This window comes from Epargyreus clarus, unplaced genomic scaffold, assembly GCF_041222505.1.
Source record: "Epargyreus clarus isolate Ecla_fem2 unplaced genomic scaffold, WU_Ecla_fem_2.2 ptg000018l, whole genome shotgun sequence".
Classification (NCBI taxonomy): Eukaryota; Metazoa; Arthropoda; class Insecta; order Lepidoptera; family Hesperiidae; genus Epargyreus; species Epargyreus clarus.
The window spans coordinates 5,146,977-5,161,989 of record NW_027332226.1 but is presented as its reverse complement, the minus strand read 5'-3'; the positions used below and the strand labels follow the sequence as shown (position 1 = coordinate 5,161,989).

General features: G+C 35.2%; 1 protein-coding gene and 1 long non-coding RNA gene across 2 annotated transcripts in view; both read right to left on the bottom strand.

Moving 5' to 3' along the window:
- The window catches only part of Cad86C (Cadherin 86C), a 149,054-nt gene that overhangs the window by 14,390 nt on the left and 119,651 nt on the right, over positions 1 to 15,013 (bottom strand). The window contains exons 3-5 of the mRNA XM_073083131.1: positions 5,026 to 5,219; positions 4,397 to 4,641; positions 2,750 to 2,833 (exon numbers count right to left, since the gene is read on the bottom strand). Of these exons, the coding sequence (XP_072939232.1) occupies positions 2,750 to 2,833; positions 4,397 to 4,641; positions 5,026 to 5,218 (522 nt within the window). The 5' untranslated portion in view covers position 5,219. The remainder of the gene's footprint in view (positions 1 to 2,749; positions 2,834 to 4,396; positions 4,642 to 5,025; positions 5,220 to 15,013) is intronic.
- LOC140749893 (uncharacterized) lies at positions 1,147 to 2,296 on the bottom strand. Its single transcript, XR_012103137.1, has 2 exons — positions 2,090 to 2,296; positions 1,147 to 1,825 (listed from the first exon to the last, which is right to left on the bottom strand). It is a non-coding gene; the product is annotated as an uncharacterized LOC140749893 (long non-coding RNA).

The following is a 15,013-nucleotide window of genomic DNA, read 5'->3' as shown; positions in this document are numbered from 1 at the left end:
CAATACAGTATACACGGATGAAGGAGATGTTACTATTTTTTCGTTTTCATTTAAATGTAAGCACTTGTTACATAATAAGAACATAAAGACAACACATCCTTTAATAGAATATACAATGGGGTTTATATTAGTTCACGTAGCAAACTTACTTATCGGTATTTTAACTAAAATCGATGATCATTGCATGTCTGAATATTGTGTAACTAAGCTTAATTACATTTTCCAATCCAGAACATTATGTTTATGACAATACGAATTACTTTCAATCCAATTCCAACGAATCTGTAATTTATCTCTAGTGGGAACACGTTACAATAAAGATTTATTTAACTTTATCCTTAACCGCACTGAATGAGCAAATGAATAATAAGCGAATGGATACACCAAGATAAAAGACAAAAAATATTAAATTCCAGAATACGAAGCTAATAGACGATACGCTTTGAAATTACAGTACGTGTAAGGACACGCTCTTCATTATTATATCATTTAAGTGGCCGATAAAACGACCCCAGGTTACGGGTGCCCGATCATTCTCCACGCACTGTGAGGATTTAACACGCCTCGAGTCTCTTAATGCCTGGTAATTGTGCAACATCATCGCGACCAGTACAGCGAACTGTCTAACCCGTTTCATCGGAACACGGTTTAAAATTTAAATTGCTATTCACGTGATGTTAATAGCTCCTTTTGTAAATGAAAAGTCGTGAATTAGTAAAGTGGGTGGATTTATTTTTAATATCTCGAGTTAATGTTAAATCTAGGTAAATCAATTAGTTGTTAGAACTAATAAGCAAAGTTCTTTAACATAACAAAGATTGGTATGAAAGTTCGACTTAATGATAAGTATTATCTGCAACTCAACTATTGAAGACAAACAAATGAAAAAATAGGTACTATTATTACCCCTTTACACCCGAAGATTTTATTTGCAATTTCCGATTCAAAACGTTTATTACGGCTTTTTATATAGCTTAAGGGATCCACAAAAAATACGAAAAAAGATCCAGAGTTCATACGTAATCCAGAAATCGACCCGCACGATCGTGAGTCTCCGGTGGGAACTGTCACACTCACGATCGTGAAAATTGCAAAAAAAATTAGGTTTTTATCAAAAAATATTATAAAATTAAAACAATTTGGAGATATTTAACATCACTGTCTTTATTTTCATTAGTCTTTATAAAAAATCTGTCTTGGCAATGAAACCTAAACTACGTAATTCTATGAAAATCAACATTCTTCTTTCTTCCGTTATTGCCTCCGTCTTCAATCCAGGTCTCCAAGGCGTAGGTATTCTTGGCTAGGGAATACATCCAATGATAATGCAGATGGAGACAACTTTAGCCATATCTATTGCAATTAAATTAAGTTTTCGACCGGTTCTTCTTAGATAATTTAAATTTGTGCATCTGGTTACATATCAAGAGCCTCATAATTAAAATATTAAGAAAAATATTTCTTTGGAAACTTTACTGGAGATGTTGGTAGGGATGTGTAGACCTTTTCAAGACAGAAAACGTATTCTTTTCCAAGCTATTTTTCGATGTGTTGGACGTGAAGATGCTCGGCGGCGAGAAATTTCTAGGGATGATTTTAAAGTAGATGGTTGAGGTTCAGGCTCACGTTCCAGATCCAATTCTAGGTCAGTTTCTATTTGAGGGTCTGCATGTGCTTCTGGATCTGTGTCAGGGCACAATTCTTCAAATTGAAACTCTTCTAATCTATTTGGTTGAAGCTCTTCACTTTCATGAAGATCTTTAATGTCCGATACATTTCTCCTCACCCCGCACTGGCAAAATCTGATCGTCATTTAAATGTACCCCTAAAATTGAAACAAACAAAATTGATATTGACGAATCTTACATAACTGCTAATAGCAATAAAAGCATTTTCATCAAACGTTATTCTGCACCAACAACCGTAGGCACACGATCGTAACAGTTGAAATTTGCAACCTAATTGTATCTAAATTGCAAGTTAATCGAATAAACTACTTAATTCCACGTATTAAGTGTTCTTTTAGCTTTCAAATTAGCTATAATTAATAATAGATACTAAACATTTAATACCAAAAATAATTATATACCTGTGACAGTGCGCGGGTCGAAAAAATCGGCCATCTTTGGACGAGTCCCAAGCACAACTGACCGCCTGCACCCCGCTCACTTAGCCGGTAGCACGTGCGATACTCTCCTCACGATCGATCGGCATCGGTTGCGTTTCGAAAAATAAGAAGCTATCACGTGGGAATTTTTTTAAAGTGAAACTCACGCTCATATCATCTCGGGTGTAAAGGGTTACAGGAACTTGCATAGTACTAGGCTAGGCCTATTTTATATCTATTATAGATCCTGGTTTATTGCAGGATACGGATGTAATAAAAATAGAATAACTATAATACTCATAGAATATATTTTATTACAAGGATAGATCCTTGCCTATAAATTAAAACGAACTTACAGCAGTCAATAAATTGATGAATTCGAAACGTGATCTAGATAATGGGTACAGTAGATTCGTTTCTTGTCGAGTCGAGTAGTCTACTGGATAATTTATGAGCGTATTTCGCAAACTGTAGGACACGTCAACGAGATATCGCGGTGAAAATGAGCCCTATTAGTGCAAGAAACTTCATTATGCGGTTAACGTGAAATGCGTGTCGAACACGAAGTGCTGCGCTGAAAGCGTCATTAACAATTCTTCAATCATCATCTCATTTGAAATTTAAATGAATTATGCGTCTCACCCAGAGTTCCAGTTCCAACGGCTTCGGTGACAGGGGATTCTTCCTCGCAATTACTATTTCGAGGTCCGTCCCACGCTTCGCATCCTGTAATAGAGATGTTTGGTATTATAAATATATTATGTAGTGACCAACATCTACAGTGGGTACTAAATTAACGCATTAAAATATAATAAAGAGTCTTTTTTTCGTAGTTTTACTACTGTAAATAATATATTTGTTATTTATATGCAGCAAGTTTTAACCTTTGTCAGCACTTATCCAACGCAGTAGTTTATTTGTTCCATAGACTAAGATTTTTAAGTAATATCCTTTATCTGTGATTTATTTCTTTTATCGATCTGTCAAATCACCTTATTGCAGTTTGCGCATTTTTAAGTTTTTTGTCATCTATGGTTAACTCAACTAAAGTTGACCTTTCCTTTAATACGAATTTGTGTGGTAAGGTATTTTTGTTATAATATCTCCTGTTCCAGCAATCGCAACGAGATAAAATAACAACAACATCACAAGTCATTAAAACCTCCCGAGGTTTTTGTACGTTACTCGAATAAACAGACGGACAACAGCGTTGATAGTAGTAGATGTAACATTTAATAGAGTTGAAGTTACGTTTGATTTTTCATATTTGCGCCAAAGGAACGAGGGTGCGCGTCCGTCATCATCATCAATCATGACACATCACGGCAGGCGGCTGACGCTGCCTCATTTGTTGCTGTATACAAACTTATCTGAGCGAGGTTCGCTTTTTACACACTCCATGAATCTTAATATTATACGTTCAATGGATAAAAATCTAAGCAGCTTCGATTTGTCAACGGGTCGTCAACTAACTGTCCGGTTCAATTTTATGGGCGTAACGGGTTTGTTATTGCGTAAGTTGTATACGTGAAGAGGAATTTTATTAAAGAAATGTAATTCGTTGTGACGACATAATTTATAATTACTATCTTATTTTATAAATATTTTTAATTTAATACTAGCAATAAATTTATTAGAATGCATAAAAAGAAGACATTTAAAAAAAAAACGAAGACTACAGTCTGTAGTTTTCTCTTTTGATAAATAAGATGCTTGCAACTTTTGATTGGTCTGTATTTTATACAGTACCTACTGACTCCATTCCTGGAATTTGGTATCGAACTCCATGCTTCTTGTTTACAAAATCGTAATTCGGTGAATGTTTTTACACTCAATGCTTTTTCTGGGAATTGTATAGACAGTATTATTAGTAATACTGAGAAATGAGAGTAAAGACAGCTAGTGATGTAGCTAGCCATATTGTGATGATTTTTTTGTCTTCTTTATTTTTGTAATGAGGGTAGGTATAAGCGATGGTAAAAGTACGGTCCATAATACATGTTATAATATATCATATCCAAGCAATATACCTACACAATGACCAAATGCTAAGATATTCGATACGAAATATAAGAATATTTTTTTGAGAAAAAATAGTTTTGTAGCAAAGTATCTGTATTTAACAATAATGTGTTTTAAGTCAATTTTTAATTAATTATATTTTCATAGCTTCTATAATACTTTGCTTCCATCTTATTTCTTTAATTTGTAGTTCTAAATTTTTATCACTTTCAAATATTGCAGTGTTAGTCACAATTAAAATAATTCCAAAATTAATATTCTACAAACCTCTGGAACAAGAATAATGCCAGGTTGGTGTGGAAAGATGGTGTCCCTTGGCGTGGTGGTATTCGTCCCGGTGATGGAGCAGGCGATGCGGGCGCTGCGGCCGCGGGTGTTGCGCGCCGCCAGCCTGAAGTCCACGTAGCGGCCGGGCTCCAGCCGCCGCAGCAGGATCACGTTCGCCTGGCACACCGAGTTGTAGCGGGTGCACGGGAGCGACTCGATGCCGATGTCTAGGCGACCCATTTGACCTGGAAAAATGCTTTAAATTTAGGTACCTATTTGTTAATCACAATTATATCATAACTATTATAATGTTGTGGATCCCTCTCCGTCAGGTAATTGTCGTATGGTTGTCTACGCTGACAATTCTTAGCTCCTCCGAATCTAGCATATATTTAAAAGGTATGTGAACCCGCACATGCCATGCATGATATTATATATCGTAAGTCCTTTTCATTCTAGGAGGACATCCGTACCTGTCGGTGGATCACTTTATCACGATTAGCATATTTTTTTTAATTTATCGGAAATAGGCACGTAGACTAGACAAATGGCAAGAAATTCGCCGCATAGAGATGCGGCTAGTGCCGGAGCAACAAGCCCAGGAATCTTTAGTAACGTGTTGGACATACCTATGAGCTCAAAGTGCAGCGGGTAGTCGAAGTCGGGGTCGGAGGCGCGGACGCGGTAGATGACGGAGCCGACGGCCGCGTCCGCCGGCACCAGCACCAGCCGCATCAGCGTGCTGGGGTCGAACACTGGCTCGCCGCCGCGCGCGCTCCCGAACACAACCGCGACCAACACCAGCGCCGCTGCAAACGTCATCCTGTTGACAAGGAAAATACATTTTTATTGAAATTATAGTGAAAAATGAAGGTATTATGAAATTTTAAACTGTCTGTCTATTAATGGCCTATTATGGTCCAATAGAAAAAGAAAAACACCGAAAAAAAGCCCTATATGCGTGGAATCCTAAAAAAATTCCAATTGCGAGTCGGACTCGCACACGAAGAATTCCGTACCGCCATTTTATTATTTTTTATTTTAGTAAAGTATATATTTTATTTAAGTAGTATTTGTTATCATAGCAACTATACAAGTAAATTCATTGTGAAAATTTTAACTGTCTTCCTATTACGTTCCAATAGAAAAAGAAAATCACCGAAAAATACCCTATGGGCGTGTAATCCTAAAATAGGACTTTAAAAATATTTAAATCTAATCTCATATTCAGATTCTTATTAAGAATATCTTTTTACAGGGCTTTTGAGCACGTGCGTATAATAATTGAATTATACAATCAGTTTAAAGTGAAACACAAGGTTTTTGTAAGTCAAAATATAATATTGGATTAGAGCTAAGAGGGTTTACATGAATATTATATCATTAATTACACTACGATACTTATTTAATGTGTTCATTCTTGAGTAGAGAATATAATCGTGTTTGTTTCCATATGAATGTAATACCAAGGAGGAATAAGACGTCATTTACACAGGTGATCAGTATAAACGACTTGCAAATTACACTGCAATTATGTACAAGATTAATTATTAACAAAGGTATAATTAATGGATACGTGGGTTTCATACGTTTATTTATATTAAGTCATAATATTTAGTAACATTTAGTAATTTAGGTCAACGTAAGTCGTGGAAAACAAACTTCTAAAACAAATTTGTTATTATAATCGTCAACAAAATGTAACGACTTATAAATAAAGAACTTGTTTGATTTGTATATTTAATTCTTGATTTCTGATCAAATATTCAAAGACCGTCATTCTAATTTATCACAAGGAAACAACCTTATTTTCTTATGGAATTAACGGAAATCAAATTCTGAGCATTATTACGCGATATTTATTGGCATAATTTAAAAACATACATAGGAAATGTAAAGCGATATTTCAAAAGAATACGGGAATATACCTACTAGCTAATCGAAACACGCGGTAACATATCAGTAAAGTTCTGTAAAATAAAGAATAAAGAAGTTATTTATAACTCGAACACTCCGGAGCTATTTATGAACGTTATTATAGGATTTACGAAATTTAATGTAAATTATAGTTACGAAATACCTACCACAAACATTAAATCGATTTTTCTCAGTAAACCTCACATAACGCACCTATACCCTTGTCGATGGTGTTTCATAACTAAATGACCCCGTCATTCGTGAGACGGAAGTACCCACATTCAATTATAAATTACGCGCATCTGAAGGATACCGCAACCGCCACGAGTTGCGAAAGGGAAAATGGTGTTATGAAATCATTCCGCTTCTGTGCAAGCAGGAAGCACCCGCTCTTTATAGCTTTGCAGGTAATAACTCGTTTAAAATTTCAATTTCGGACGCCGTGTCATTTGCCTGTATATTTTCTAATGAACGTGATTAAATACCGTAATGGTGTATCCGGGCATCTTTACTGATGTAATACCTATTATGTTTTGCAACGTAAAGTGTTAATCTGTATTCGATTATAGGTTTACTTGAGCTTTAATCACTTTACGCTATTAATCCTTGTGTTACAAACATAACTATATATTGCATGTTTTTAATGTACTGACTAACACGTCTTAAGTCGAAACGTAATAAAACAGTTGACATACAAGATCTAATACAGAATAATAATAGGTAAAAGTAACCACCAGGATGAAAACATCGAGAGGACATGTTAAAGTGTCTGTAGATTCTTAACAGATTTTATTTGAACGTTAATAACTTCATACGATGCTAAGGTAACTTGTTCGTTTATTCTAGATTTTCCTGCTTAAAAGAAATACACATGGCAAATTGGTTGTTGTTCATCTTACGTATAACTTTACCGTTACCGCTGTATTGATTCCACGTAAAGTTGAAGTAAAGAATAGTTCCCATGATGCTTCCAAAATACACCTAAATTCAATCTAAGTACTTATTTCTTTGAACATGACACTCCGGTAAACAGTGCAATATAACAATAGCAAAACCGTACATATCGAATGTGACACTTTCAAGTTTTAGTTTCCAAGCTTAGGAAGATATTGATCTTCTCTTTGTAGGCGTCAAATAAGGGAAGCGTTGGTCCGTATATGTTCTTGCGTCTACCTAGTGCAGTGTTCAGTTTAGTTTCGTATACATTTATGAGCTTTTGATGAAAATTTATGAGCTTGGAATGTGATTGCCGCATGATCAGGAAAATTGTGAAGACTTTATCCTATGTAATCTTGCTATAGATGGTAAATAGTGGAATCTATAAATAATATAAAATAAAGTCACCTGCCGCCTCTGTCTATATAAGCGATAAACTCAAAAACTATTAAACGAACTTTCGCACATCCTTCAAATCTAAATGTCAGTTTTATTCTGTTGTTATATGAAATACGTAAGTGAAGTCACTCAGTAAAATTGCGAAGAGTTCTGTAATCCTTGTTACAAGATAAATATTTTAATAAGTAAAAATAAAAATATTAAATCAGAAATAAACATAGCCCGGATAACCCGGCACAGTTAACCCCACAGTAAACAGCCAGTGTGTATTCCAGATATTCCGTTGAATAAACAATAATTTTCTAAGGCGGAATCAACTCCTTTCAAACATAATTAGTCAATCAGTTCGTCTGTCAGATCTGCCAGATCAAAGTCCCGGGTTTATTCATGATATGGGTGTAGAGAATGACGAATATAGGTAGAGCCTGTAGCGTAATTTATTGCAGAGCCTCTGCGACACATCCACCGTATGGCACCGTTCGATATGAACTCTACATCATGCCGTGAAGGTTGCATTCATATTATTATTAAATTTGAAGTTTTTAATGGATTGAAGCAGCAAACAAGCTTGAAGTCCACCTCATTGTAAGTGGGCACGGTCGTACATGGACCTACTTAAAGTCAATCACAGATACGTTGCGACTCCTGCGGACAGAAGTGGTTGCTTCACATGTATGTAAGCCTGCTGGCAACCAGGCAAACTGATACAAACAAATAGGACCATCACGGTCGAATATCAAGTATATTCAAACATTATTATAATTAATATGCTGAATAGATAGCTCTTTATAATCAGGGCTATTAGAGATTATGTGGATCCCCAGTATCGAGGAGAACATGAAATGAAATGATTTGCTTCTGAAGACAAACTGTTTAGCAATAAATAATCGTTAATACATACATAAGAGTACTTATCACTATCATGGTTACAAATAAAGACTAAGAACGGAATTTAAAATTAATTATTTAAATAACAGACTATCAGGGAATTGAATCTGAAACCATCAGCGTACGATATCAGACTGTATGTGAGATTATTATCAAATGAAAAACTATTATGTATTAAATGAATAAATTACACACAAGTATGTCAAGTATAGGAATTCCTATTAAAATTCCATAGAGTTCTATAGAGTTCCGTACAGTTTATAGCAAGCTCTCAGAGCCACGTTAGGCGCTAGTTTCCGGGCGCCGCGAACCAAGGTGAAATATTTTCCAAAGCGAACCCTAAATCTTGTCGCGTGAACAACTACTATAATATCTTATAGGCTAACATTATGGAAACCAGTATTAATATCTACTGCATTGCCTTTTAAGTATCTACCACTATGGTTAATGTTACGCTTGAAATGAAAAGAAATAGAGTTTTAAATTAGTAATTTATCGGATAAGTGTAATATTTAGGCTGACCGCGCAGTGGCTACTATGGTTTAAGTAACTGCTGGCTTTAGTACTAAAGTAATGGATAGCGTAATTGTAAAAAATTGCATGGCGACTATTTAGTAGCTCAAGAATCTATGCATACGCGTAGACAATCGACTGTTGACAGTTTTTTTTTTAAATAAAGGGTTGTGTTCGTCTGTCGCTTAAGCAACTAATGGGACGTCTGAACGGCGGCTGCTTAAGCAACTATTCAGTAGCCTAAACGAAAAGATGGTAGTCTACGTAATTATTGCACAGGCGACAGAAACAAATGGGTAGTCAGCCGTAGGATTAGACATAAACAGACATGCCTTGACCTCTACGCTTTTACTGATAGAGTCACTGTGAAATATCGAAATCAAAACTAGTTATCACTTATTAAAATTATAAAGACATTTTTCGCTCAGTTCCATCGAATATTAGTTTGCAGAAAAGCGCACGTTCAACACGAAATCAAATCCGCTGCTAGCCGACAGAAAAGCAATTACTGCCATTCGATCATTCGGGAAACCAAGGGAACGTAATTAAGGGATTATTATCCCGGCGTCCCGGCCCAATAGCGGCTTAAATCATCGAACTTCACGTTACCACGACGTTTAGTTTGTGGTTGAGGCTATTCACAAAAGATATTTAAAGGTTGTAAAATGACGCCACGGGCTATAACGTATAGTTTAAGTATAGTACATAAAAATACATATAATACTTTATGTACCTGTCATTTTCGAATTAAATATTGTTTGCACAGCTAATGGAAATGCACGTTAATGGGTAATATGTATAATTTTAATGCGAATTTCATGTAAGTAAATTATAAGGAGGAACATTTTGTTAACTCAAAAATATTCAGAGTTGTAACATCAAATTTACCTAAGCAAGCAGAATAACGTAACAATTCATTTAATACGTTTATTCTTATAACCACACTAACTGCGCAACCAATGAAAATGCGAAATGAATTAGTACATAGGTACGTGAAAACAAATTTACAGTTAAGTCCTAACTCGGAAGCTCATAGTTCGGTACAAAACAAGGATTGCCGATATAAAACAGAAGATCATATTATGCGCTACGAGTACATTAATTGTATAACAGTTTAGACAATAAATAACAAACGTGCTGAAACATTCCGAATCCGTATCGGTATGGTATGAAGGATCGTTTGTCAAAGTGGTTTATAGAGTTCCGGCGATCGGGAGTACTGAGAGCCGCGGGGAAGCATGCACCAGACACCAGTGGGATACGCGGCAATGGCCGCACGATGTCGCTGCCTGACCCCTGTGCACCACGTAATGGCGTTGTTCTGTTTTGGTCACGGCTCCCCATTACCATAGCACTAACAGTTCTTTCTTACTGGCGACTTGGAAACGCGGTTGTACGAGCTTTAGACTCTCGGCGATAATCAGCTAAATTCGGATTCTATTAAGAGTTATTATATCACTTTAAATTATTTTCTGTACTCAAATAATGATAACAACTCTGTGTTAGTTGTTATGTGGATGTGACTACAATAAAGGAAAATTCTACAGAAATTGACAATTTACTGACGAAATATCACACAGGTATGAAGACTTTTTGAGATGTGTTCTGTCGCAACTAACCGATTTGAATTAAGAAAACAGTATTAGTAGAATTCTCTACCTATTTTCTGTACATCAAGCAAGCATAATTTAAAACGCTAGTATGAAAGAGCTGCAAGTGTACGATGTGGACGCGAGCCGATAGCTCGCCTCGCGCTTATTATAAATTCTAATATCTCTATTCGTAAAATCTCATAACGCCCGCTATGCACTGACCGATCGATTTGAGATACAGGGTCACGGTTCTCAGACCATGACTGTCCCTCATAAAATTTTAGTGTTAATTCAGTTTCCAGCTATTCGATGTTCAAATGTTTCGTTCTTTGTATTGGAAGGCAATTTTATAGAAATAGAGGTAAGAAATCCGTAACTCGAAACGATCGGATTAACTTAATCCCATATTGGGTAGAGATTACAAATTCCCTGCTTAGTAAAACAAGAATTCTTCATTATATGTTACACGCGATCTATGTTTAGATTTTTCAAACTTCATTATTATTTAGTAGTAAGAAAATATGGAATTAAGACATAATTAAGCGTCACAGATTCTTAAAATATATATATAAATGGGTTTCAAGAATAAGTATTATATTATTTAGCGTAATCCATAAAATGTTTTTCATGCATTCAAACAGATTTTAACGGAGAAATGTAACAACAAAAAGTAAATAATACAAATATGTTATGTGTTACATCAGCACGCGCAATTTCGTTTAATGCTAAAAATTTAATCAAAATGTGATCACAAACCCGTCATATGAAGTATGACGTCATATGAAGGATGAAGTATGAAAATTTTACAGCATTAATATTTCCAGTAATTTTAATATTGTGAAATACATATATAGATACTTAACTTACAATTAAATTTATATCACACAAATACACTTAGATCGAATAACTGCATATTTACAGGTCCCACGAGTTGGTTCTGAATAACCTACTCAGTTTTCATTCTCGGCTACAATGTGGGGTCAAAGTGTTATTACTATGCCGAAAGACTGGCCTTTCGTAGCAGCTATTAATTTAACTCCCATAAATTTCATCGTACAGTTTAATGAAATTCAAGGTATAAATCAAATCAATTAATTTGATTTGGTTTCTAAAAATATACCTCTTTATGTAGATGTAGTAGGTACAATAAGGGTATATTGAAAGGTATGCGCCGCTACCCCTGAGGACTAAGCTGGAACGCCTCGGGAAAGTATGTCTCCCTTACCACACCCTTCAAAACAGAATACAGTAGCGCCTAACACTGCTGTTATTAGAAAGAAATAGGTGTGGTGGTGGTGCCGCCGGAGTCACAAATGGTTCTACCAGATTCTAAGTTGAAGATTAGTATATCGTTGTTATCAATAGCTAATCGCTAAAGTTTATTAGATTAGATAAGCTACAAGCTCTTTAAGCTCTTAAGTATACACTAATTTAAACTTTTGCACCATGTAATAGCATCGTCCAGGACTCTAAGATGTCCACCCTTAGAGAAGAATCGTGTTTTCAGAAACTACGACGATTTAGGAAAACATAAACTGGCTTCACAAAAATTAAAAAGCATAAGAAATTCTTTATACTTAGTATTTTACGCATAAGTATCTTTAAACGTTTGCCCGGTGGACAATAGCCTGAACTCCTTTCACTCCGAGGAGATCTTTACCCAACAGGATAGTAATGGGTCGATGACAACTACATAATCCGTTGGTAAATTCCAAACATGATTACTCAGTGAGTAAGTTGTTTCGGCTTCGACATAGTGTGTCGGCCGCTGGTCAATAATATTGATTTTCGCCGTTCCGGCTTCCATAATTATGTTCGACATTGCCTGTCGATAACGAGACGTGGTAGTGTACCACTACTATACAGAAAACAACAGTAATTATTGTTTCGGTAAATTTTGAAGTTTCACTGCTGCAGTCATGTCTTCGCAATTGTGAGAGGACTCAAAATATGATAATAATGGAAAAATTTGTGGGGGAAATAATAAAACTTAGCAAAGATTTATTAAGTATTACATAGAACATATTTATGAATAAGTCATAACTTATTTACCTTTTTAGTCTCAAAAACGTTTCTGATATAATTTTAGCACCCCAAAATATATTGCTGTATGTGCGCGGTGTTGCATCGCGTTGAAGTGTACTTAATTATGTTAAGACCAACTTACATGAAGGAAATTTAGTTCTCAGTGTTTGCCTTCTCTGTGTTTCTATTTGGTGTCTATTACAGATTCATTGACATAATTGATCCTCATTAACAGTTTACTTCTAACATGTTCATGATCATCGATGGCCATTAAACGTCAGGTAAACTACTGGCTTAAAAAAAAGAAAACGTAAAAAAATATGAAGTAATTCTTAAACCATTTTATTTTCTAGTTACGCTTGGTCGGACGTTCTAGCTGGATGAATTAGTAAATAAAACAACAATAGAATCGTAAGCATCGCGATCGCTGAACATCCACGAAGCTCGGCGAGCACGAGATTTTAATTGTTACAAATAATACTCCATTCCGTTATCTCGATTGGAGATAATTAGGTAGATAAGGTTTAAATAGAGTAGCCGTAACAGGTAATCATTTTGATCTAAGAAACGGTTAACTGACTTATTAAGGTTTATTAACATGGTGTATTTGACATCCTGACCCCTATTGGTATCGCCGCAGTAATCACAAAAACGTAACTTTATGGCGAGGATCACGCGAACTGACCCTTTGAACCTGATGTTTATGGTGGCTGTTGCTGATAGACCTTCACAAAGCGCTATTTCAAATACTTAAACAAATTATAATGATATGTAATATAGTAATACTACATAGGTATATATATATATATATATATATATATATATATATATATATATACTATTATATCCTTATTAGGTATATATACCAGATGTCTTTAAGAACACCAATATACCTGTTATCGACCACATGTAGTGCATGACTTATTTGGGGTTAATCATAGTAGGTCTTATAAGTGGTATTAACAGCACTACTATTTCTAAATTTATGAAAGAGAGATAACGATAAGGAAAGAGGAATTTAACTTTTTTGGAACTTTGAATATTACTGACGTTATTCATAATAAAATTTACTTATTTATTTTTGCTCTAAAAGCATGGATATTAAGTTAATAATATAATCTAATAATAGAGTAAATAATTCGAAACGTGTGTGATGGTGAACATGTACCTTTGACATTATGTGAGTTTTGAAGCGTAACTGGAAAGGCACCGGTATTCCAACATCTACTTATGTGTTATGTAAATGTAGCAGATCGTGACGACAACCTCGGCGTAAGCAAATGTTCCGATGGTGATAACACTTTTAGGTCGCGTACTTGCAGCATATTAAGTAAGTGTACGGTACAGTATGAAAAGGCCTAAAACACAGTTTTAGCGTATAAATCCTGGTGAGTACCAGTGTTTACGGATATCATAACTGAACCTTTACCATATTTGTATTCGGTAGAAGTGGCTGCATTTGTCCCAACAATAGGCTCATATTGTAATGAAATATGGTGAATGTTAGTCTAGATAAAGTGCTGTCTTTTTGAATTGATGATAATGGTGCGTATACAAACCGAAGCAAAACTAATACACAATATTTCAAAGTATATGAATGTTCTCTATCAAAACTCCTTTAATCCCATCTTTAATTTATTTCTTAATATTTTTAATAATTCAACGTGAAAAAACTTTTTTATTTAACATATTTTAAGTGGACATTTTTATGGTGTATCCTAACGCTTTTTCTTCACTCATACTTCCAATACGTCGCAGTGACATGGGCTAATATAAATGAATACAAAAAGACCCAGAAATCAAATTTAATTATTTAGATTTCTGTCTGACCAGAGATCGAACCCGGGAACCTCTGTGTGTTAGACCGGAATGTTGACCACTCCGCCATGCGGGTGAGACGATAGTTGAAATATAACACTCGTATATAGTCTACAATATGCATTACGTATACCTAAAATCTATAAACATATAATATGAACAAGAATAAGAGAAAGAAAATAGCAGCAATTTTTCCACATCATTGCCATCTGTCCAAAATTCATTAACTAGCAATTAGTAAGTAAGATGGGGTCAGTCACGAGTGTAGTAATTAATTAAGCGGCCTGCGATAAGTTCCGTGACAAAATACGGAGGGCGAGCTGACCCAATAATTAACTAGAGCTTAGTGCTATTGGCACACAAAGATGAAGACATCAACACCTAGATCCAGATCAGAATCATGAACACAGTTTTTAAATGTCTGCCTGAATGGTTATCCTTACTTACAAGGAGCATCAATAGAAATCCACGTTTTGATAATAGTCCTTTTACAGCGTAATTAAATTCTTAGTAGAACATATCTAGTGCC